General features: G+C 25.9%; 2 protein-coding genes across 4 annotated transcripts; one reads left to right on the forward strand and one right to left on the reverse strand.

Annotated features, from left to right (window-relative positions):
• Nucleotides 1-1,610: 1,610 nt before the first annotated feature.
• On the reverse strand, nt 1,611-25,606 carry LOC113550413 (serine/threonine-protein kinase N). 3 transcript variants are annotated; one of them, XM_026952218.1, is made up of 19 exons: nt 25,103-25,120; nt 18,892-19,318; nt 16,057-16,169; nt 15,786-15,981; nt 14,132-14,286; nt 9,001-9,260; nt 8,796-8,941; nt 8,645-8,732; nt 8,230-8,395; nt 6,770-6,992; nt 6,449-6,711; nt 6,190-6,360; nt 3,608-3,808; nt 3,341-3,520; nt 3,121-3,272; nt 2,837-3,056; nt 2,650-2,757; nt 2,439-2,579; nt 1,611-2,375 (listed from the first exon to the last, which is right to left on the reverse strand). In XM_026952218.1, the coding sequence occupies exons 1-19, from the start codon at nt 25,118-25,120 to the stop codon at nt 2,232-2,234; spliced, it is 3,372 nt and encodes a 1,123-aa protein (XP_026808019.1). In that variant the 3' UTR covers nt 1,611-2,231. The 3 variants fall into 3 exon arrangements, with proteins under 3 accessions (XP_026808019.1, XP_026808020.1, XP_026808021.1); XM_026952219.1 differs by having other exon boundaries at nt 1,612-2,375; nt 18,892-19,240; nt 25,103-25,606; XM_026952220.1 differs by lacking the exon at nt 6,190-6,360 and having other exon boundaries at nt 1,612-2,375; nt 25,103-25,606.
• On the forward strand, nt 10,918-12,390 carry LOC113550414. Its single transcript, XM_026952222.1, has 2 exons — nt 10,918-11,405; nt 11,474-12,390. Exons 1-2 carry the CDS (start codon nt 11,010-11,012, stop codon nt 12,293-12,295), a joined length of 1,218 nt encoding a protein of 405 aa, XP_026808023.1. The 5' UTR covers nt 10,918-11,009; the 3' UTR covers nt 12,296-12,390.
• Nucleotides 25,607-25,826: the final 220 nt, after the last annotated feature.

Genomic DNA, 25,826 nt, shown 5'->3' on the forward strand with positions numbered 1-25,826 from the left:
CATCACACAACAGTTATGGCCTTATCGGTAGTATTGCCGATTCAGTCGAAACACGTTTTTGTTAATGGTTACTTAAATATCATCTGCCTAAATAAGACACTTATCTATCTTGTAGTGTTTGGGAAATTAAATTATCGATAACTTACTTACCTTAAAGATCTTAGTCCGTGCGCGAGACGCGATTGCTGACTGCTGTAAATAAGTTTTCAAAATTATGCTTTGTATTCACACTCTGCAGTACTGCCACTTGTCACTCTGCCATTAGACAATAGTGTACAGTCAGTTGTAGCGAGTAATACGAATAAACTATACATTTTATTTACATGCTACGGTTATGGTCCCTGTATAGCTGTATATCAACTTTACAGTGTACGTTTAATAAAACAATAAAGCATTTATTTTTTAATTTTTGAATGGTTACAAATTTCGGTTTGATAAAAAATACAAAAAGTTAAAAAGTTAAATACAGCATTGGATTTACTCCTTAAGTACATGTAAGACATAATAGGTAATATTTAAAAGCCAAAGGTTCTAACACAGTAATTGATGGCTTTGTAAATCACAAACACAATAAACCTGGAAAAAAAACTGAATAGACGAAAAAAATTTCAATGGTCTAGAATGAAAAGCTGTTGAAGATATTTCAAGTATGTACTGTAAACCATCTTAAATTCTTAACTTTTTAAATTCTAATTTATGAAAAAAAAACAAAAGGAACTTACAAATTTTGTCAGATATGGCTCTAATTAAATAATAATATCAAATATCTGATCATCTGCCATGATTAAAAAAACACATCATGAAGTTAATAAAATAATTAATACTAATACATCCAAATTCAACTCCTTATAATGGTAAATTATAACGCCCACTAAAAATATTCACACTTGATATTGATTAATATAAAATCTAACCAAGACATTTTTTTCAAGATAATTAAGTTTGTAGTTATCTACAGTTAAAATTAAATTATTCCTTTATACTTTATTTTGTGGTAAGGTAAAATAAGTGAAATAAAACAAAAAAAATAAATATATTCTAGCTAATATATATAAAGTTTGGGTGTAAATACTGTAAATAACACTAAGTCATTAAAATAGTTACAACTTTACAAGTACCAGCATAACAATATTTATAAAGAACTTAACAGGCAACCACACATTTAATTACAAATTACTCGTATGTTCATTTAAGTATGAAATAAGGTTTTCTCAACTGTTATAAAATAATATTATTTCATTGAGCAAATTAAAGAATGTACCCTTACAGTATTGAGAAATATAGAAGAGTTAAAATAATGTGTGTAAACTAAAACTTATAATAAAGTGATATTCAATATAATATATTAATAAACATAATCATGATTATATTTTATCTATTACATAATAGCAAATTTTCTTTTAAAAATATAATATTGAAATATTTAAAGCCTTAACAATTTTAAATCAACTTTTTAAACAACAAAAATAATATACTAATTATAAGACACTAAGTGAGCATATTATTGTCAATAATAAATTGAGCTAAATAAAACAATAATTTTTAATATAAGACAAATGTGTAGCGTAGTAAACAATAATATCTACAGCTATATCAGCTAGCCAATAAAATAAGTTTTTTATAGTTTGCTATTTATTTAAAACATGCCAACAATAATCATTTCACATTTCTATTAAAACGTGTTAAATATAATATAAAAGTTACTTTTTTTCTCTATGTTTACATACACATTGAATGCATTTTTACACAAAATTATATAGTTATTTATATATAAAATTTAACACTAAATTTATAAAAAAAAAACAGTTTTAAAATTTTACAACATAACTAAATATCTTACATTCTAAATAGTGGTAGTTAAAAATTAGTCGTCAAATGGTTTTTTTTCTATTCAATATTGAGAGAATTTCTTTAATGAATCAATGTTTAGACTTTTCTATTTAAAAGATTTGTGTGGTAACTATCTGTGAAAGAAATTTAATCTGAGCAGCTTTGTTGTGTCAAGTTTTCCAACTTAAAATATAAATCACAATCATTTTGGAAAAATGTCCGTAAAAGAAAAAAACGGACAAATACCTAATAAATAATAATAATAATAATAATAATAATTGAAATTGCATCTAAACTACAATGATTAGCTAGATTTAGCTATTACAATTTGATCGATTATAATACAAATATAAATTAAACATGAAAAATTATTTGTTTTTCCATATATATATATAACCCTGTTAAAACCAGTCAGCTGTATATGTAAAATCTTTAAATAACTGTTGTTCATCATCATTTAACAGTCTTGGATCTTTGGGTGGTGTTAGTTGTGGTTTCTCAGAAGTAAATTCTTCATCAAAATTACTTACATCTTCGACAGAATTCTAGAAAAAATTTTTAGTGAATTATGCAAATAAATAGGCAATTAAACAGTAAAAGATACTTACAACTGTAGGTACAAATGGTGGCTTAACTTTTCTTTGTAACAGATCATCCCAAGCAACTTGTCTGAAAAATGCCTGTTTTTTCACATCTTCTGCATCTCTTTCACTTGATCCTAATCTTCGTTCCGGATTTTTACGCAAAAGCTAGATCAAAAATAGATTGAATAATTTTGTTAATTTCCAATAGTCATAACATATATATTAAATAACATACTCTTCGCATAATTGCAATTGCTTCCAATGATAAGAACCTAGGATACCGAACTTCATCATTCACTATAGAATCAAATACTTCTTCTTCGTCATCACCTGGGAATGGTGACTAAGCATGGTAGAAAAACATAATTATTTTTAAGAATAATACCATTGATATTATATATACCAGATTAATGAATAATTACCTCTCCAACAAGCATTTCAAATATAAGAACTCCAAGACCCCACCAATCAACACTACGTGTATATGACGTTTCAGTAAGAACTTCTGGAGCTAAAAACTCAGGTGTTCCACAAAATGTCCCAGTTCGATCACCATATCCCATACCTTCTTTGCACAGTCCAAAATCAGCTATTTTTACATATCCATCAGTATCCAATAATAAGTTATCCAATTTTAAGTCACTAAAATATGAAAATACACCACTAGTAAGCGTTTTGAAAATAATTAACATTTCACCATACTAACCGATAAATTATACTGTTTTCATGTAAATACTGTAATCCTAAAACAACACAAGCAGCATAAAATACGGCCCTTGGCTCTGTAAATACATCAGCATGTATGTGCATCATCAAATCACCACCAGCAGCATACTCCATTACAAAGCAAACATGAGCCTTTAATAAAAATAAGGTTTATAGAAATTAACATTATATAAAATAAAAAAATTTTTTGGTAGTCTTACATCGGTTTGGAAGCAAGCGAATAAATTTACTAGGAATGGATGTCGAATATCATTTGCAACTTCAAATATTCTTTTTTCAGATAATAGTGATTCAACTTCATCGCGGGCAATTATATCTCCTTTTTTCAGTGCTTTTATGGCAAAATATTCACTAGACTTTTTATGTTGACACAAAATTACCTAAAAATTAGGAAGTGAAATTACTAATTAAATCTAAATAATAATATTCAGTGTTGTTACTTATTTATTTATAGAAGTGAAATTTACCTTTCCAAAGTGTCCTCTGCCCAATACACTAAGCAGTCTAAAATCATCCATTGACATTTGAGAAAATTTGAAAGCACTAGATAGTGTGATTTTATTAGATTCTGCTGGTTGTACATTATTAGATGTTGTAAGGTGATATGCTTTTGGTTCATTCTCTCTGTAATCGAGTACACGAGAAACAGGATGACTAAATAGTGGTGACTAAAAAAATCAAAAATATATTATGAATATTAATAAATTGATCAATACATTAAATATAATTTAATTTAGTCTACATTTTTTGAACCAAGTATAATCATATTTAGACATGTTTATATATATACTCATATATATTTTTAAGTGTAGAACATAGAGAATAATAAAATAAAGATTTAAGAATAAAATAATGCCTGGTTCAAAAAAAATAAAAAAATACATGTTGTTAATGAATAATGATTAATTGTAGTGTTAAGGTATACTCTATACTAGAACCTAACACTAAACAAATAAATTACATTAATAAAACTAATCATTCAGCATCATAAAATCTAAAGCAGATTATTATCTATTATATATCTCATATTAATAATATGTTCAGCATTTAAGAACTCGTGCTACATTACATATTAAAATCGCATAGTAATAAATAAATATTATTAATTTTTTTTTTTCATAATTCTAAAATAGTATTTATTATTATAATAGTAACAATATCAAATTTAAATTAAAATTAAATCAATAAAATGTATATTAAGGTAAAATTATTGATGGTGAATACAATAAGATAAAAAAAAAATAACTGAAATACTTTGACATGTTCAAAAATGGAAAAAGTAATATGTAACATCCTCTACTTCATGAAAATTATCTATAATACATTATAACTCTTATTAATTTATGAATGTAGCCCAGGAGTCCAAAAAGGTTGCCGACCACTGATATAGATAAAAAATTATGTTCATTTCAATTGATACTTAAGAGAATTTTTTACAAAAATATGGATATAATTTCATAAAATGGATATTATATTTTTTAAGATTGTTAAAATATTTTCATAGTATAGATTATTTTCCATAATTTAAAAATGTACAATTACAATTGAAGAATACATACATTAGAACCTCTCTAATCCGTCACCTTTGAGACTGGGGGTATAGTCGGAACACGAAAAAGGTTGGATTATCAGAATATACAGAACTCTAATAAGGGAAATATTAAACTAGCAATTAATTTTATATATCCACTATAAATTGGAAAAGCTAAATATATTTTTAAATTATTCATATCGATAATACTATGGTCGGATCAACCGGAGTGGCGGACCAGACGAGAGGGATTCTACTGTAAATGCAAATATGTATTTATCAATAAAAATAATTATTTTTTATGTGCCTCATCCCTGAAAATGTATAGGTTAAATATTTATGTGAAAACTAATAAAAACATGTTACCCTAACAAACACAAATTGCTAACAGTTAATCTCAGAAACTACTATAATCGGGCCTATAAAAGAGAACACTGACTCAACGTTTCCAATGGCAATTTTTAATTAGGGATTGTTAAAAAAAAATTGAGATGGTCAGCTTAATGCTGCACACCATGATTATAGAATTATAACACCACAAAACTGAAAACCCCTGGTTCCCCCCCGACAATATTTCAATATTTAAACTCCTCCCATCGGCCACCAGCACTCACTTTTCATAAGTCCGACTATAGACTAATTTCAATCAAATTCATATCAATAGATTCTTTGAGACTTGAAGGATATTTTAAACTTCTTTTTTTACTCTTATATGCTGCTCTAGAGTGGCTCATACATGAATTTATCTTTGATCGCAAAATTCAAAGAAATAAGTTTATATACAGAAGAATCCGCTTAATTGGGACACATTGGACGGTGACCTATTTGCCCCCATTATACAACTGTCCCGATTAACCAAATAACTAATAAACCAATATATTCTTAATCTGTCTCTATTAAGCGATTGTCCCATTTATGTGGTGTCCCAAATAAGCGGATTCTACTGTATTGTTTAAATATTAAACTAATACTCTTAGCATGCAATTTTTGGAATTTAATTGATATGATAAAGTATCCATGAAAAAAAATGCATGAATAACTAAATATTATATAAATTTGTTGTAAATAAAATTATAATGCAATTTCAATGGTAGGCAAAATTCCAGTTAAGCATTTTTAAACAATAGTTAAATGTAGTTTTGAAAAAATAATTACTGATTATCTAACTAATATATTATAATATGTAATATTATTTATTTAATCATAAGTATTTATCTGTGACTCAAACTTTTTTTATTAACTTGAATGAAAATTAAAGCAATTAATAAGCAATAATTTAAGATTATTCTTCTTTGAAAATTATACATTACACTTTTTGTCAAATTATCATTAAACTAATGTTTAACTAAATGAAAGCATATTTTAAAAATATATGTTATTATTTATTTTAATATAAATAAAAAAAAAAACAATACTCCAAATCAATCATGCACAAGATCAGTAAGAAATGGATGATATACCAGTTAGGCGCACGCGTGTTAGATAAGCCTAGCACAGTGGTGTAGGAAGAGTATGTACCTCGTCCTGGGGAAACTCTATAAGAGGAGACGGCTGCGGTGTTCCCAAAGTTGAACTTCCAACACTTTCTATGCTCACAGACATTGTCATTACATGTCTCCTATGAACTGGTGGTAATGTCTGTTGCTCGTCGTCATGTAAAAAGTCAAATTCCTTCAACGCATTCTGCAGCTATACATATCATACAAGTTACCCCCCTGGTGCATTGATGTTCAAAAAGCTTCATAGCTAACATTTTAAGCAAAAATGTAACACTTACCTCTTGATCTAATTGACGTGGTGGCCTTGGAGGTGGTACGGTTGGTACTGCTGGTATCCTCTTATTTGCAGCTACAACTGTTGAAGGTAGGAATGTGGGAGATCCCGTAGATATATTTCGCTGTTCGGTGATAGTAGGTGGCAATGGCGGTAGAACTGCAACCCCTAAACCTAATGGCCGAGCACCAGCCAATCCACAAGTGTTAATTGGTTCAGGTGTTTCACCAGGTGTACATTTTTCTTCAAGTCTTGTATCACCTCCATCTAAATTGTGTTAGCATATTTTTAGTTAAACAATAAAAACTATTAAATATTTACAAACCTGTGGAGCTGTCTGAGTGTGAATGTGATCTTGAGTGTTGCTGAACAGGAACTAATGGTGAATTTTGAATTGAAGGTGATGATCTTTTAAGAAGTCGACTCCAGGCAGCTATATTGATGTTCATTTGATTGGCTCTAGGGAAGTTTTTAGCTTGCTGCTTAAATATCTTGCGTTGTCTTCGTAGACGAGGTTGACGTGATATCATAGGATTTAAAAATTTAATCTAAAAATATAAATAAATTGTTAAATATAATTTTAGAAATCAGAATAACTATTAATGAGATATGACAACTGAATTTATATATAACTTAAAACTATATTAATAAAATGATAAACCCATGTGTATTATCTTTGTCTTAGTATAATAAGTAATATACCGAAATGTATGTTTAGCAGTTCTAATTTTATTTTAGCTTAAATATCGACTTGAATTGACTTATAATCAAACTTAAATATAAATACATTATCTGTGTTTTCTCATTAGAATTTTATATTTTTTATATTTTATTTTTAAAAAAAACCAAGAATAAATTTATAGAATAGTAGCTAAATTGATTTAAATAGATTAATGAGTAGGCATCATAATAAATCCAATAAGTAAAAATTATTTGTTCAAAGAACCTTACAAGGAATGGTTAATGAATGAGTATGTAAAATAAAATATAAAAAACTGCTACTGAATATTGAATATATAGATAAAAATTGTGTATCCTATTGTCATATGTTTCAGATTCCATCAATCAAGTCATTAAATACAATTTATCAGTTTTGACTTTGGATATCACACTTAGATGTATGATTTAGTGATATAGATAAATATGTAATAATTACAGGTATGGCTATATCTAAAAAGTATAGTTGTTATAAGAAAATTTGGCAGACTATTCAACCAGTGATTTATCAGAAATTGTTCCCAAAATAATAACACTTTATTACATCCACTAGCAATCACTATAGCATGGAGATGAATGATGAATGATAGCTGTAGATATAAGTAGTTTAATAATAAGATGAAATAAGTAGGAAAAAATATATAAATAAATAAGTAATTTACTGTACCAAATTATGTTATCCAATGTCTGCTATATGATTTATTTTCATTCATGATTTTTTTTTCTAAATCATAACACTAAAGTCTATTATGTAATTTCAAATATGAAAATAAAAACCATTAAGATTGTATGTTTAAAATATGAAAAATATGTCCAAATTAAAATAATATATATTTTTTTAAATAACTTATAATTTTAAGTGATAAATTTCAAATTGCATTTAACTAAAAATTACAAAATTACTACTGCACTTCCATTCATCTTATTATTTATAAGATAAAATTAAACGATAATTTTTAATAAATAAAACAAAAGGTATGCAAGTTAACTTTTAAATTAATCTATACCATTATTTAAAACATGCCAAGTACTACTACATTGTAATAACTATGTATATATTCAAATTACCTCTGCAAAAAGAAGTCCTTGTGGTTCCAATTGCAAAGCCATACCATGTCGAATATCATCAATAAATTCTTCTAAGCGAAGAAATTTAATGGCACACAGTGATCGCCAATCTCTCCAATAAATACCAATTTCCAGCTCTCGAGATTTATCCAAGTCAATAGAAAATCTATTACCAATTTAAAACAATTTTGATTTGATTCAATTTTAAAGAAATTATAACTTAAATGCATACAATTTTTTTTATAATCAATTGTTAATGACTATCAGTAAATAGAAATATAATAAAACTATAAGAATTAAGTTTTAAGAATTAAGCTACTTTAAATTAAAATATTAAAATATGTAATTAAACTATCAATTTAATAAATATTTCTTAAATTATGAAAATTTTTCAATATATAATAACTAAAATCACCTTTGGTCCCATGCTTGTTGAGAACATGGTCTCCAACTAGTTTGACCAACTGTTTGATTATCTAATTTAATAACAGCCATGATTTCATCTACAAATATAAAGTGTATTAATTACTAAATAAAATATATTTTTTTATTTATTTTTTGCTTACTACTAATTTCGTCTTTGATATTGTATGATTTACTAGAACTACGCCCCGTCACCCCTTTTACAAAAGATCTCAAATCTCCAGGATTGTCTTTTTCTCGTCTTGATCTGCCTGGAACTTCTTCAAGTAAATCCTGACACCCCATTAACCTAAACAATTTTTTAATAAGTAATATGTTACCATTTAGAAATTAAATTAAGATACCAACCTAACTTCAAGTTTACCAGTAACCGCAGCACACCTAGAAACAGTAGCTTTTTCTGGTATTACATTTCTTTCTGCTTTTAGGAATGGCTGTAAACTAACATAAGCATGATTTGGAGTTGGACTAGCAGCTTGAGCGTTTTGTAATTCTCGTACTAATTGGATAGCTGTCGTTGAATTAGGTGGAAGCTCTTGGCGACGGTGTTCAAGTGATTGGCGTAAAAGATCCAATTTACAACTAGATTCTGAAAGATTGGCTTGTGCCTAACATAAAAATAAAAATAATACTTTTATAAAATAAATCATTAAAATAGAATTTTTATAATAGCTTATACATTCTTAAAAAATCATATTTACAATTTATAATTTTGATAGAGAATAGTTTGTTGTTGTTATTTTTGTGTTAAATGACTTAAATGTTAGATAGGTAGTTTTTTAAACTGTTAATTTTTGTAAATAAACCATTTAAAAAACATTACATTATCAAATTACACAGTTTTATTATAAGTAAATACAACATTTTAAGGACATAAAAAATAAGTATAGATTACTGTATCATTTAGTATTGTACTATAATACAAAATTAGAACTTGCTTAATTATATTAACAACAAATAAATTGTGTTTAAATCATAATTTGATTATAAATCTAGATGTCAATAGTTTCAACTTGTTAATAGTAGATAATGAATAAATCATACACACCACACGTTATGTCACAACTTTTTACCAAGGAAACTGTAACCAATATGAATTATATGTAGAGTTTTTTAATAACAACAGAACACAATATTGTGAAGTACACTACAGATCTGATCTACTAAACTTCATAAATAATACCACCAACAATCATAGACTTCAAATATATAAATGTTTGTAAATAACACAACTATGTGCAATCAAATATATTACTCATTAAATACAAATACATATAATTTAAATAAGAAGAATAAACTAATTGTCTTTATAATGAAACCTATAAATGACAATAAGAAAAAAATCTAGATATGTTACCCCTACAATAAACATTGATAATTTAACATATTTTATATAATACTTGATGTAATTATGGTACACTATTATATACCTATAAAATATATATAAACATAAAATGGTTAGAATAAATAGTTTTTTTAAGACTTATTTTGTAGTTAATGCAATAGTTATGTTATACTAAGATAATTTAGCAAAATCTATTAACAAAAAAATATTAATGCATAGGTGTTTTTATAATCTTTTTACAATCCATATTAAACTATGAATAAACTATACGCTATTTATGTATCTATAACATAACGTAATATGATATTAAACCTTGATACTAAAGTACTGAACTAATTAATTAAATCATAATATTTATGAAGTAAAAAAAAAAATAGTATGCTTTGTCAAGTTGTTACATTATACTATCTGGAAATAGAAACTGCATCTTTTTAGCACACTTTAGTTGGCTTAAAGCCATTACTTTTCTGGATATACTACTAACACCATTTATATAATTTTGATTATGAATGTCACACATACATATTTTATTATAAATTAATATAAAAAATGTACATAAATATATGTTTTTAATTAATTTTCACCAAGGTGTACAACAAACTGGAACATTCTTAAGGATATTTTAGAAACATTTAGATTTTTAGAAGACTCAAACGTTACTTTTTTTTATTTTTAATATTAACATCAATTTCACATCAATATATAGATAAATTACTATCAGATGTACAATAATGAATATTGTTAACTTATTTTAAGTTATGTTTTGGTTATGGAATGCAGTATGTGGGTGAATTTGTCATTTTTATGACCTTTGGAAAGAAATACTAGTTCCCTCTCTTTAACAACAGTAGCATGCTTTGAACAGTATGTTTGATGCAATGCCAAAACTAAAGCTCTCAGCTGAGATTAGGATACTTTTGACTCATCTAAGTGACCAGTATTTTCTACAACTTAGTTTTCGAATGTACACTTGTAATATTCTTATGTGATAAATTGAATAGTGATTTATGAGATGGAGAAAAATATGAACAATGATAATAATCCTGGTTTAATGCATGATTGGTCTATACATGCACATTTAAAACTAACACAACAACCCAATAACAATCTACCACTGTCTCAACAACCATGTTATGGATTTCAACGAGGAAATATTGTGTTTACTGCCCAGCCACCTCAAAGGTCAGATTCTGGCCTAGGTAGTTCATCTCGTGGATCAGCATGTGACTGTACTTTTAACATAGTACCTCAATGTGAAGTATGTTGTGGTATAAGAAGCCCCATGTCAGCTAGACGAGCACAGAGTTATACAGCACATTTTTGTACCAATGTACCACCAAAAAAACATCTAGAAACTATGGATGTATCCTGTCAGACATCGCCTTCTACTTCAACTGTCTTAACAAAGGTATTTTAGTTGTTTACTTATATTAATATGCATTACTTATTACTTTTTTTTGTTTTTTTTTTTTTTAGGAAAATACCAATATTTTTATAAAAAATCGTAAATATGAATTAGATAAACATAAAAAACGTCATGCCAGGACTGTGCATATTGATGTTTATTGCACAGAATCTTCAGATTCAGATAACACATTAACATCTAAATCTACAGACACATTACTTAATTTATCAGATGTCAAAATTAAATGCAAAAAGATATCAAAAAAATCTCATAAAGCTCGAAGTCAATCAACAATGTCTAATCAAAGTATGTTACAAAGAAGTCCTTGTTTATCAGCAATAAGTTCTACAAATACAATATCAGATTCTTCTTTTTATGAGTCATCTAGTTGTGGTTTATCTTCATTTATGGATTCAACTACCTTAGAAAACAGTAGCTTAACTAGTTTTGAATCCGAAAATATACAAAATAAATACAAATCAAAAATTTATGATGACACAACAAGCAGTAGTTCAGATGATGAATGCTCCGAGACTGCATGGAGTTTCAATAGCATTGGTTCTCAAAAAAATCAAACTCTAGCAAGACGTCCATGGTCCAAAGTAAAAAATATAAATGACGATATGGGTAGCTTTAGTGACTGTTCACAATCACCCATGTATAGGCAGCCATCAAATTCTACATGTGTTATGACTCAAGTTGCTAAAATGGCATCAAAGTTTGGCCCTATGCGATCACCTGTAAAACAAGATCATCATGTTGGACCTTCCAAAAATCCAGATTGTTCATGTTTTAACTGTCGCAGGTATTATAATACCAGACATAGATCATATTCCATTGGTAGTGAAGCTAGTCAATCAGAGATATTGACATTGTTTAGAAAATGTCTCTAATTTATTAATATAAAGGCATATTATGTAATTTATACACTATATAAAATGTACTATTTTATAAGATATTTTGCATGATGTAATTTATTTAATTTTAAGATAACAAAAACAAAAAATGTAAAAATATTGGATTCAATCCAAATAAACAAATAGAAGCAATTACATATTAATCTGAAAGCAACCAAGGTTATATTTTAGTTTCTTTTTTACAGCCAACAATTTTAATCCAGAAAATATATTTAGATGTATTTAATGAATAATTATTTTAAATTATTATAAAAAAAAAAAAAATGTATATTAAATCATTAAAAACAAACTAAATACTTATTGATATTAATGAAATAATAATATAAGTTAAAAATTATATATATATTTAAAATGGAGATTTATAAACATTTTGCATTTAAATATTATTAAGATATAAAAACACTTTTAACAGTCATCAGTACTTTTATTTTTATAAATATTAATAAGTAACTACACATTAAAAAATAAAATTTATCTTGTATGTTTGTATCAGTTTGAATTAATCAATTTATTTATACACATTGATTATATTAAGTATAGTTGGTGTATAAGTAAATAATACCAAAATCTTGTTTGGCAATCAATAGACCATTTTATATAAAAAATTGTGATTCATTGACAAGTTATAAAAAAAATAAAATGACTAATATCATCTATTTATTTATTTTACTAACACAATTATTTATCAAATAAGTTATATTAATAGTTTATGTTAAATATTTAAAACAAATTCTATATTCTAATAATATAATATTGTGTTGGTCAAACAACAGTTAAAAATTAAACAGAAATAAATATTTATCTGCTTTTATTATTATTATTATTATTAGTGTTTATTTGTTATGCACTGACTAATAGCATACATACAATACATTAAAATCATCATAAATTAGATTGTATGAATTAAACACACTTCAATAATTAATTTAATTCTTCAGTCATGTTAGGATGATAAATAAATAATAATTATTATTCAGAAATAAAGTAACTACTTTCAATAGTACTTATCTGAACATTTTTAATCTATTGTTAAATAAGAGTCATAATCAGGAATTAATTTTTGAATTCTACCTACTACACAATTAATAAAGAATTACATTGATAATTATTAATGGTTATGCATGGAGAGGGGGTGTCAGGGAAATATGACACCTTAAAAAAATCCTACGTATGCCACTGTTGGTAGCTATAAGTTATATATGTTTGTAGTTAACTTAAAGACATATATTTTGATAATAAACTCAATACTAATTATAACTTATACCAGAAAAATAGTAAGAGGATGTTATACCTGGATACGATATTCTGTTTTAGTACAAATATACATCAAACATTTGCATTCAGCAGTTCCCGTGTTGTGAATTAACTCAATGTTAAAGTGAATCAAACTTTAAAGTAAGTAAACTATCTATGCTTTTTATAGGTTTTATACAATATTTAAATTCTAAAATAAATTATTATGAGATATAAAATATTACTATTTAAAAATAATCACTTAACAATTAAAATATTGTAACCCCTCCCCCCTCCCATAAAATATAGATAATCTACTTACCTTAAAATTTGATAATAGGTCAATTCACTACATTAAAGATTACTTTAAAAAATTTTAAATGCTAAACACAAATGTGCTATGTTATCCTATTAAGTAGATAAATCAAACTTTTATATAATTTAAATATTTTGAAACAGTAATTACACGAATGCAGGTTTATGTTAAGTTTATCAATTAATTGTAACAATATAAACTATAAATTATTTCATTTTTTTTTGATATATTGAAGATTTATTTATAATTTGAAAAATGCTTACTTCTTGAAGAGGTTTTTTTTCTGCAATTTTGGAACTTTGTAATGTTCTAATAACATTTTTGGCGCCTTCTACAACCGCTGCTTCAATTCTTAATCTATGCCGTAGCTCTGCTATACGTTCTTCTAATGGGGTTTCTAAATGTGATTCAGACTTTTCTAAAATCAAAATACAAGACGTCAAGACATTATATAACTTACAAAATATTTTGATTATTGTATGATAACTCTTATTTGTAAGTAAAAATCTTGAAAAATTATTACAAAGTTCCTCTTAGGATAATCTTACGGTGATTAAAATAAATAATCTAACTAACACATTACTTTTTTATAATCAATTGAAGTTCAAATGATTATGACAAAATTATATAAATTTCAAATTATTTTTTGGTTAATTCAATTATTAATCTAACTATTATTAAAATTGAAAATATTAATACAAAAGGATTCAAAAATTAATACAGATCTAATGAAGAATTTGGATATTTAAATTGGAAATAATGATTTTAGTTATTTTATTGATGTAAAAAATATTATTTGTAAGCACTAAACTTTTTTCAACCATATATATTAATATTTATATTATTTTAAACTTTTTTATAACACAACATTATCTTTACGGATCTTTTTGGAAATAGCTTATAATAGTTATTAACAGTTATATTACCGTATTGAATAATATTAAAACATATATGACTTGTTTATAGCGAAGAACCTAGGTACATCATTATCAATGAAAAAATTAATTACTAATGACAATATTAATATAATAGAATCTACTATGCTTAATAGGGACAACCGCTTAATTGGTATAAATAAGCTAAGTCTGAAACAAATGTATTCATTACATTTTATATCAGTTTATAAAGATAGATAGATCACTGCCCAATGTTTCCCAATTAAGAGGATTTGACTTACAGTCAAATAAAATATAATAAAATATCCTAAAAATATAGGCCAACTAAAAATGGTTTTTTTATATGCAAATATAGAATAACTCATGATTGAATTCAAATTTAATATATCCATTACAGTGAACTACTCAATGGCAAAGTATTTACTATACATACAGACTTTCAGATTTTTTCAAAAGAAACTCATTTCTAACATTTTAGAACAAATTTTTCAACATAACTATCATTTTAATAAATTATTAAATAAATAAAAACTATTTTGTATAATAAAAATACATATGAATTTTTTTGAAGTTTAAAATTTCTATGATTTAAAAAATTATATTTATTATATTAATAAAATCTGAAATTAAATATTTTTATGATAATTGAATGTGCTTAATTTTTTTAAAGAACTATAACTCAAATATCAATAAATTTCAAAATTACATTAATAAATATTGAATTTGTTAAGAACATTACTTGAAAATAACATTTTTTCAATTTACTTTACTAACAATCAAACATTTTATTTTAAAATTTAAAAAAAAAAAAACTATTTTCTAGATGATTACAATTAAATGATATTTTCAATCATTTTTAGGATTTTTTTTTTTTTAATAAATTAATTTGTATGTATTTAAAAGAACATATTTTCTTGAATAGTTTATAAAGACCTCATTACAATACTTCATAATTGTACAATTTGTATACAATTTTCTTAAAAATATGTACCATTTTTATGATAATTATAATTTTTCTAACCATGTTTGTTTTCACTATTAGATTTCAGTTCTTCTTTTTGTTGTTTAGTCTGCTTTCCTTTCAATATAGCCATTCTTAAGTATTCAATTTTTAATTTAGAGTCTGATAACATTTGTTGGGCATCGGCTAATAACTTTTTATCTCGTGAATGGCCATTACTTAGACTTTGAATCATATTTTCAGCTCCTTGTTTGACCTGAAAAAAAAATACAAAATTAAATTGTTAATTACTTAAGTAATTTTAATTAAGTAATTGGTTTAAACAAATTACCTTTAATTCTATATTAAGTTGCTTTTCTAGTTGTACTAATCTGAGGTCACTTACAAAACTAGATTCTTGGACTTGGTTAGGCGATTGACCAACAAACTGCATAGGCATAGAACCTAAAAAAAAATAATATTTAACTAAATAAATTAAATTAAATTAAATTATAAAAACCCAATTTCTAAGTATTTTTTATAGTTTTACTAATAACAAAAAAACAGTTAAGTGTCAACTAGTAACTCATATACTCATTACATACAATTTTAATGTATGTTTTTCATATGTATAACTCAACATGTGCATGTAACAAACTAATAACGAGTATTTTTGAGGAAATTTTTCAATGGAAATAATTACTTTCATGACATATTTTCCATACATTTTGTACTATATACCTAAATGTTTTATTTTATTTGAACTAAAACCAACTATTAACAATACAGATATAAGGTATTTAATTAATGGAGAACATTATAGTTATATTTTTTGAGTGCTCAAAAATGATATTTGGAGTCATATATAAACTGGAAAAATGTAAGTTTCTTTAGGATACCATTGTATTTGTATTTTAATTGCAGTAGATACTAGATAATTTGGTAAATACCTTATTTTGATTATGCATAAAAACATTAATAAAAACTTGTCTAAATTCTCAGAACACAATTAATTTATTAAACAAATTTATCTACAACAGTTTGGTGATCTGTAATCCTTTCCGCCCCACATTCATTTAAATCTTACTGTACCATGTCTATTGATCAAAATGTGTATACATTTTGAACAAATAAAGATTAAGAGTACCACTCAGAAAATAATTACTGTTTACTTTAATAATAACTAGTTTAATAGAGTTACTTGCTTGCAAACTTATTATAATTTAATGTTTCTATTTTTTTTATTTATAATTTGGATACTAAAATAATTTTGAAATATGCAAAACTTAAATTTTAAAAATACAACAAAATATATAAGTTACTTGTACACATAAACAAAAATTGGTAAGAGAAAACTAAGACATTACAACAATACAAAAAAATATTATTATTATTAGCATTGAGGTAGATTTTATTTTCTCATAAACTACTTGTATAACTTTATTTGTAAAACTTCAGAAAAATAACAATAGGTAATTAGATTTTAACCAGTATGAAAGTATAAAATGAAAAGACAAATATGCCATAATTAATTAGATGAAAATAATAGACAAATATTTAGATCATTATACCAAATTAAATATTTAAAGCCACATATGTTTAAACAAATAATAACTAAAAGTTATGTATTTATTATATTTATTATACAATTAGTAATTTCATATAAGATCAAGTTACAATGAGCAACTTATGAGTTATAACATCCATTTAAACAAAATTATAATAATCACGATATTATTAAATTTAATATACATAATTTAAAATTACCTAGTTCTACAAATACTGATTTTATATACAAGGAATTTAATATACTCAATTTTGATAAACCGCTTAACAAATGTACCTAATTTGTTATTTGTTTTTAAAACATAAAAATATTCACCAATGTTTTAATCTTAAGTGTAACACACCTTTAAACAAAACATTAATGTAATTGTAATACCTTAAATTAAGCATTTTAGTGTCAACAATTTCTTAAATTAAGCAATGCTTTGAAAAAATCTAAACATAATTATACATCACTATATAAATTTAACTGTTTGAATATTATATACTAAGAATAATTAAATTACTGATCTGTTAACCTGTCTATTATTTCATTATATATATATATATATATATATAAAGGTATTAAATGGCATAGCACTCCAGTCTGTATATTAGGCTTAATTTTATTACAATTATCAAAACAAGACTTGTGTATTTATTTTTACTTTTTGGTATTTTTCTGCTTCTAATAAAGTTGTAACAACCATAAAAGTTTTGTTTTACCAGCATTCACATATTTACCGAATTATATTAATATTTAATTTAAGGACTCAACACCTTCAATATAATATATAAAAGCAGTTGCTTAAAAAACCATATTAAAATGTGTGCACATTATTTTATATAGTTGTAATTTGTAGTTGTCTCTTGTTTGTTTAAAAATTTAATTATTATAATAACACATTAAAAAGGACTAAAAAATATCTTTGTGTATAAAGATTATGTTTTAATATACATTTTTTATAATAAATAAATGAAAAACTATTTAACTCATTACTTTCATAATGACACATACATTTACTAATCATGTTTGCACAATACATTTTATGATTTTTGTTTTAAATAATGATTTAAAGTTGTATTTAAATTTATAAGTACCTACTAATTTTTTGATTAAAAGACGTTAAGAAATTATTGATCAAGACAATTCTATTTTTTTTATTGATTAGATTTTTTTTATTAGATATTACTTATTGTATTATATTACACTTTAGGCTCAAATAATAATTATTATTTTAACAAAAGTTGCAACTGTTAAAAAAAATATTTTACTAATTTAAATATGTAAATGAATATCACAAAATATACTAATGTAGCTAAAAACAGAAAAATGTAATTTTTTACTTTTATAACAAGACATCATAAGCTTTAAAACCACACTAAAAACATTAATAGTTGATTTGTCAACATGTATTAATGAATTATTTATATTATATTTCATAATTATGACATAGGACCACTAGGCATTTTGAATTAGTATTAGTATTTAAATATATTTAAGAGTATGTAATTAAGTAATAACTGTCATAGTACTTTAGTAAACAATAAACTTTGAAGAATAATTTGTTTTTATGACTTGAATTTTAATTTTGCAAAAAGTTTTGATGACTATTTACACATATTTTAAATTTTTAGTTACTTGAAATTGGCCGATCTGCCGATCCATTGATTCCAGATGTCTTGTGAACTCCAGAAGAAAACAAATTATTTGAAGCACCAGAACATGGTTGTTGTCCTGTTGCTCCATGGCTGAGTATGATATGGGATTCAAGTTCTTGCAATTCTGCCTGCAGTTCAGCAAGCTTAGTATTGGATTTTTTTACAATATCTGTAACATCTGACAATGACTTTCGATCCGTAACAACTTCACGCAATTTTTCAGCTCCTTCTTTGATTTTAAGCTCTCGTCGAATCTCACGTCTAATGGTTTCTTTCAGCTCGTCTAATCGGGCAGGAGTTAAGGCATCAATGACAGATGAATCGTGTCCTATACCATCAGTGTTTGTTGTTACCAGACCATACTTAAAACCCAATTCATATAAAACAGGATTGTATATATATTCACCCTGAAACAATATAAATTATTTATTACAATTTCAGTTTTAAAAATATTTTGTATTATATGAATTATAGGTATTATATATTAAGTATATATTTAATCATAAAAATCAATTTAGTAAAAATAATGTGAATTGTTTCATATTTGTTTTCATTAATTTAAAGTGATTCTATAAAAGAATGTTATAATTTCAATAAAATAAGAATATAATAAGTTATTGATAAAAATTATTGGCAGAATGTGATAAATTATTGTCCATAATGATACAATATATTTAATATAATTATGGTAATTAATGTAAAAATGATCTATACAATTTAGGTATCAAATCAATAGGTATTATTATCCAAATTGATTATATTGAAGCAATTAAAAAAATAAACTACCAGATTATTTCAAACAAAATTAATTATTTGTGGAAAAATTAATCTGAATGATACTTTAAAGAAGTCATTTTTATTTTCTCTAATGTTGGAGAAATGGGTGGAAATTATTTTTTTTAAATAATTATTTATTGTATTGAAAAAAAAATATATAATGCTATAGTTATTAAGGTCATGCAGATACCTACATGACTACATATGTTCCTAATGACATTGAACATTTTATTTTTAGATAACAATTTAAAACAAATTTTAAACAATTTAACTATTAACTCCCTGAAGTTTATTTTTGTTTTTCATATTAAATTATTATGTTTAATTAAAATTATCTAAATCTTCAATGTTATATTAGCTAATATTAAAAATTAAAACATAACATAACTCATGATAATGAATATACCTAGTTTAGTTTATTTATAAAAATTGTTCAAATTAAAATAGAAAAAACCATACCATAGACTCTATCTAAAACCATAATATTTTCATAAGTAAATAAACAATAATAACAATTTAATTTTATAATTTGTTATATATTTTTTAATGTGAAGAAGTTATTTTAGTTTATAATCCTTCCAACATTTAACTAGTGAAATCAATAAAATAATCAATTAAATAAATTAACAATAGAAATATATAATTTGGTATAAGTTTTGTCTTTTAATTTTATTAAATTACAAAGTGGTTACATTAATCAGTCACTGTAATAATGTATCAATAAGAAAATAATAAAGTAGAGTATAATAAGTTAAACATTAATACCCACTTAAATAGATAGATATAAATAAGGTCAGCCAAAATATATGTTATTTTGTTTATTACAAACTATTAAACATTTTTGACAGTATTTTTTTTTTTACCTAACCATTGGTTTTTAAAAACTTATTTTCACTATTTACCTATCCTCTATTAAAATAATTCTTTATGATAAGCCACAGATATCGTAGTTATTATTACTTGTTTAGGAGAATGGTGTAATAACAATTAAGTAGGTTAGTACTGATAAATAATTAATTATTTCATGTGTATGTTATAAGAACAATGTAATAAAATAATATATTTGTATAGTATTATTTTGGTATATTTAAAAAAATAATATAATTGTATAAAGTTGTATGTTACATATCATGTCATACAGTTATTAAATTGGCTATTAAAAATAGTAGTAATCCATTATGTTAGTCAACTTTGGGAACAAATTTATATATTTAATATTTTGTAATTGTTTCTTCAATTGAAAATTTTCAAGCTTACATCTCTAAGTATAAGTATTATTTTCAATATTTTTTTATTAGTAATTTTCAAATATGACAATTTGTAACAGATAAAATACTAAAACCTACTATATATATTTTTTTTTAGTTTAGGTACCTAAAGTACCTATTATAATGAGGTAAACCAATTCAAACATTAAATGATTAAAAGATAGAAAATAAAATAAGTTAACATTTTAAACTAAAATTTAATAATAGGTACCTAAATAAAATAATATGTATATTAACTATATATAAATTCAAATATATGCGCATGACCAGGATGATATATTTATAAAAATAAATACTATTATACTTAAATATAAAAATAATATAAATTATACCTTATCAGAAAAGTATTAATCATTTATACGTTATGATTTATTATAAGTAATTACCTTCAAATTCTCAATTAAGTAAACAATCCATAATAAATAAATAACATTTAATTAAAAATTTTAATTTTGTTTAAATTCCCTAATTCATAATTTTGCTAATGATATTTTTTAGATGTTAATAATATACAGTTTCTGATTTCAAAATAAACCTATAATAGGTACTTATTATTTTATATTAATGCATTTTGTAATAACTTATAATATCAACCCATATCTAACAATTTATATTATTATTTAAAGTATATACCAGTTGGACATACATAGAACAATTATAATTCAGACAATTTCCCAATAAAAATAATAATTTTTATATCAGAGGATCAAACAACAAGTATTATAATACTACATAATATACTTACTACCTACTAAGTAATATTTACTTATAGATAATATTAAGTACAACCTAAAATATAAACATAAAACTATAGTTACATAATATATATATGTGTGTGTGTGTGTGAGGCTCAATACTAAAAATTTCCAAATTTAAATTCAAAAATTAAAACTATTCAAGAAACCTAGCTATAAATAAAATACTTATGTTTCTTATCCACCCTAATACTGATTACAATATAAATGTATATAAAGTGTGTACCTTAACTGAAAATAAACAAATATACACTATCATTAAATGCAAATAAGCACACTCTATTATATTATTGGACTATGATCCATGTACTATCACTTTAAATTATTATCCCAAAATAAGTAACAAGATCTACTAACCTAGAGTAGGCATAAAATAATATATCACTCAATAACACAAAATGTCCAAATCTAAATCAAAAATATTTAATATCTCTTGTAAACATTAATGTCAGTTTTTTTTTTTTAAATTATAGTATTCTAATTTTTTTTTTTACAAACAGATAAGTACTTATCTTGCTTAAGAGGATGTCTCACCCGCATGTGTTGTCTCCGTCTTACACACATACGACATGGTAAATTTTCATTCACCAGTTTCAATAGTGTGCTTTTAGTTTTAATATTAGTGAATTAATCTATTATCAAACTTTTAGGCATCTGCATTCTCTTGTTGGTTTTTTACGATACTTTAATCTTTAAGTGAGTTATGAGTATGAAATTATTAAATATTTTGAAATGCTCATAATTCACTTAAAAATTAAAATATCGTAAAAACCAAAGAGAGAACACAGATAATGTTCTTGCTTAAAAGTTTGATAATAGGTGAATTCACTAATATTAAAACTAAAAGCACACTATTGAAACTGGTGAACGAAAATTTACCTTGTCGTACATGTGTAAAACGGAGACAACACATGCGGGTGAGACGTCTTCTTAAGAGCTATAGCCTATAGGTATATCCTACTTTATACATTTTTATGTGTATGCATTCAGTATTTTCATTCCTATATTACCAAGATAAATCATTCAATCAATAATTCAAGACAACAGTCCTGAAATATTTCATATATTTCATAAAAAAAATAGAATAGGATATGTCATACACTATATGGTATACTTGTTAAGTTCATAAAAATATGACTTTGAAAAAGCTCTAAACATTTGGAGTAGAGTTTCAACATAAACATTAGTTTACCTATATTCTAATTACAGGCTATAAATCTAATTTATATGTTGTTACAGTTAGCAATATCTTAATTAGTGATCAATTCAATAAATTAATTTACAACCTAATAACAGTTTTCAGATTAAGTAGGTATATATAGATATATATCATATATTAGCTTTTGATATATCAAATGTAAATAAATTAAGTAACATGTAGTAATTTTGATAAGAATAAAAACGCACAAATTTAAATGTTTAAAGACATAATCTACACTTGAACACGAGTAGCCCCACATGGAGGATAAGTGGATGCCTATTAAATCTCTGTGGGCACAATTGACTTAAGTATTCAGAAAATTATACATAGGTATCTTTCAAAGTACATAAAATAGATGGTACCTTTACAAATTGAGGAAAGAACGAGAAAGAATTATGCTCGAAATTATGTTATTTTCCTAAGAAAATATTCAAAGCTTAAATTTATTAGTATTTAATGCAAACATGTTTAAAAACCTACCTTATTAACTACACCTAAATTTATTGACTTTTTTAGATTTTATAAAAATAATATTACAAGAATATAGCGTTATTCTAATGTAATATCAGCTAACATTCTACTGTGTTAGTTCTATGTATAGTTTAGGATTAAGTACTATTGTTATATATTATTAACTAAGTACCAAATAATCAGGTGATTGGAGTGTCAAATTTAGCACACTTCAAAAATAAAAAATATTTATAATATTATATTATAGTTTAGGCGGCAGCAAATAGCTTAATTCGCTACTGCTGGTTACAGGCAAATTCGGTAAAATTATTCACTAATACCTAAGTAACTATTATACATTTGAGTATGCTTTTAAATATAATAAGAATAAAAAGTGAAATTATCCAAATATCAGTACATTTATTGCAATTCTATACATAACTCTATTTACCTTGGTTAACTAGTATCTATATAGTACTTAACAAAGTATAAGGCTGGACACCAATGCAATGAAAAAAAAACAACATGATCAATGCATGCAGTACTCTGCAGTAATCTCATCGCTCTTTTCACATTCCTTTGATGTACACCCAACCTAAACCATATACCTAACAATTACTATTAGTTTTATAACTAAGAAGGATCAGAAGGTGCAGTTGCAACTGGATCCAGGTGCTAGAATGCTCTAAATATGTTTTTCATAATATACCTGTTTTAAATTTATTTTAATGATACAAAACTAAGTAAAAAACACAGTAATTGTATGAGCTTTGAGTGTGAATAGTATGTTAACAATTCAATTGTCATGTACCTAATTGTATGGTGCTACCTATTTATGATTACTAACTAGAAACTTAATGTTTAATAAAAACTTTGAAGTGCTCATCTGCTCATATTTTCAAATTGTAAGCTCTGTAATAGTTTCACTCAAAATAAAATATTATGATCAATCAGATATTATTATATTGCTCACTGGTTAGTCTTCATTAAACAATGTACTTAATAGAACATAAAATAATATTAAAACGTACATACTATAATGTCAGAAAATGAGCAAACACTCCTCTAAGATATTTGCTTAGATAAGAATAGGAAGCTACCGGATTTAAATTTTGAAATTACATCATTGACTACCACAATGTTACAACAAGAAACATAATGAAACCAATAAAAGGTAATCATAATAGAAGAATATTATGTATTAACGATACGAAACTTTTGGACACAATTATCATATTGTGCTAACCCAATACTAATTTTATGCCAAAAGATACTACCTAAACCGACTAAGTCTAATGTGGGGTGTGCCTAGACATAAGACAACATCAACAACAACTACAAGCAATAGTAAACACGAGTAAATTATAACTATAGCATTATTTTATTAACAAACTATGCGAGCGCTAGTGCGTCATGTCGCCGCCACAGGTGCGGGCGGAAAACTCGGGACCAAAAATACCCGCTTCTCGTCGTACAACCTTGGGACGAAAAGTACCGTGCCCGAATAAATAATTATGTGTATCTATGCCACACAGCACACCAATTTGGAAGTATCGATCACTAGGACCATTTAGGTAACCACCGAGCGACGACACAGGTTTCGTTTATATTCGGTCGGGACAACGAATAATCAGACGATTCAGACGGCATTAGCGTCCGCGTTCGAGGGGCAGAATTCACTGTTTGAGAGGGCATCGTCGGTGCGGTGCGGGGTGTTGGGCCACAGGTGAATGAACTTACCTGATAGTACTCGGCCATTTCAACCGCCGACCTGACGAACGCCGACAACACGGACAGCTGCTACTCCTACGACGACGGCGCGTTCGGGCGACAACGAGCGACCATCACAACAGTCGCCAACCGGTTGGGGGACGAACGTAAAAGCTCGACGCTCACGCACAATCACACAGACACGGAACCGCGCGACGGCGACGGATCTACGGGGACGAGCAAACAAAAACGACTACCGGCGGTGGCGGAGGAACGCGGAAAATCATTTCGTTTTGCGGCTACGGCTCCTCTAGTTGCGCGCAATCCGACGACACACGAACACCATTTTTTTTTTTCCTTCCCGTGGCACTGGTGGAGGGGAATGGGAAAACAATAATAACATACGCACGCACGCGCGACGCACACACGAAACTCGAGGACCGTTGGAATTTGATTAATGACTCGAACGAGCCGACTACTCAGTACTCGCTCGGGATCGACTCAACTCTTCATCGGCGTCAGCCACGGTCCGCAGTCCGCACTCGCTCGGGCGCAGCGCTCGGTGCTGCTTAGTCGGCGTGTGAACGGGGCTGATGCGCAATCGCAGTGAGTCCCAGTGTCGCCACATCGCTCGGCTTCAATAGTCCTCGGCATGGCCGGAATAATAATAGTATTATCATTACGAGTTACGATCACAGAATAGATAAAATTTAATTTTCGGACCACTGGCACGGAGGCATTAATAATTACTAAT

This window comes from Rhopalosiphum maidis, chromosome 4 (genome assembly GCF_003676215.2).
Source record: "Rhopalosiphum maidis isolate BTI-1 chromosome 4, ASM367621v3, whole genome shotgun sequence".
In the NCBI taxonomy this organism is placed as follows: Eukaryota; Metazoa; Arthropoda; class Insecta; order Hemiptera; family Aphididae; genus Rhopalosiphum; species Rhopalosiphum maidis.

Coding starts and splice junctions, on each gene's coding strand:
- LOC113550413 (XM_026952218.1), bottom strand. Junction 6,361..6,448: donor CACGTCAATTAGATCAAGAG/GTAAGTGTTACA, acceptor TGATATGTATAG/CTGCAGAATGCGTTGAAGGA. Junction 2,376..2,438: donor CACCATTTGTACCTACAGTT/GTAAGTATCTTT, acceptor AATTTTTTCTAG/AATTCTGTCGAAGATGTAAG.
- LOC113550414 (XM_026952222.1), top strand. CDS start 11,010: ATGGAGAAAAATATGAACAATGATAATAATCCTGGTTTAATGCATGAT. Junction 11,406..11,473: donor CTTCAACTGTCTTAACAAAG/GTATTTTAGTTG, acceptor TTTTTTTTTTAG/GAAAATACCAATATTTTTAT.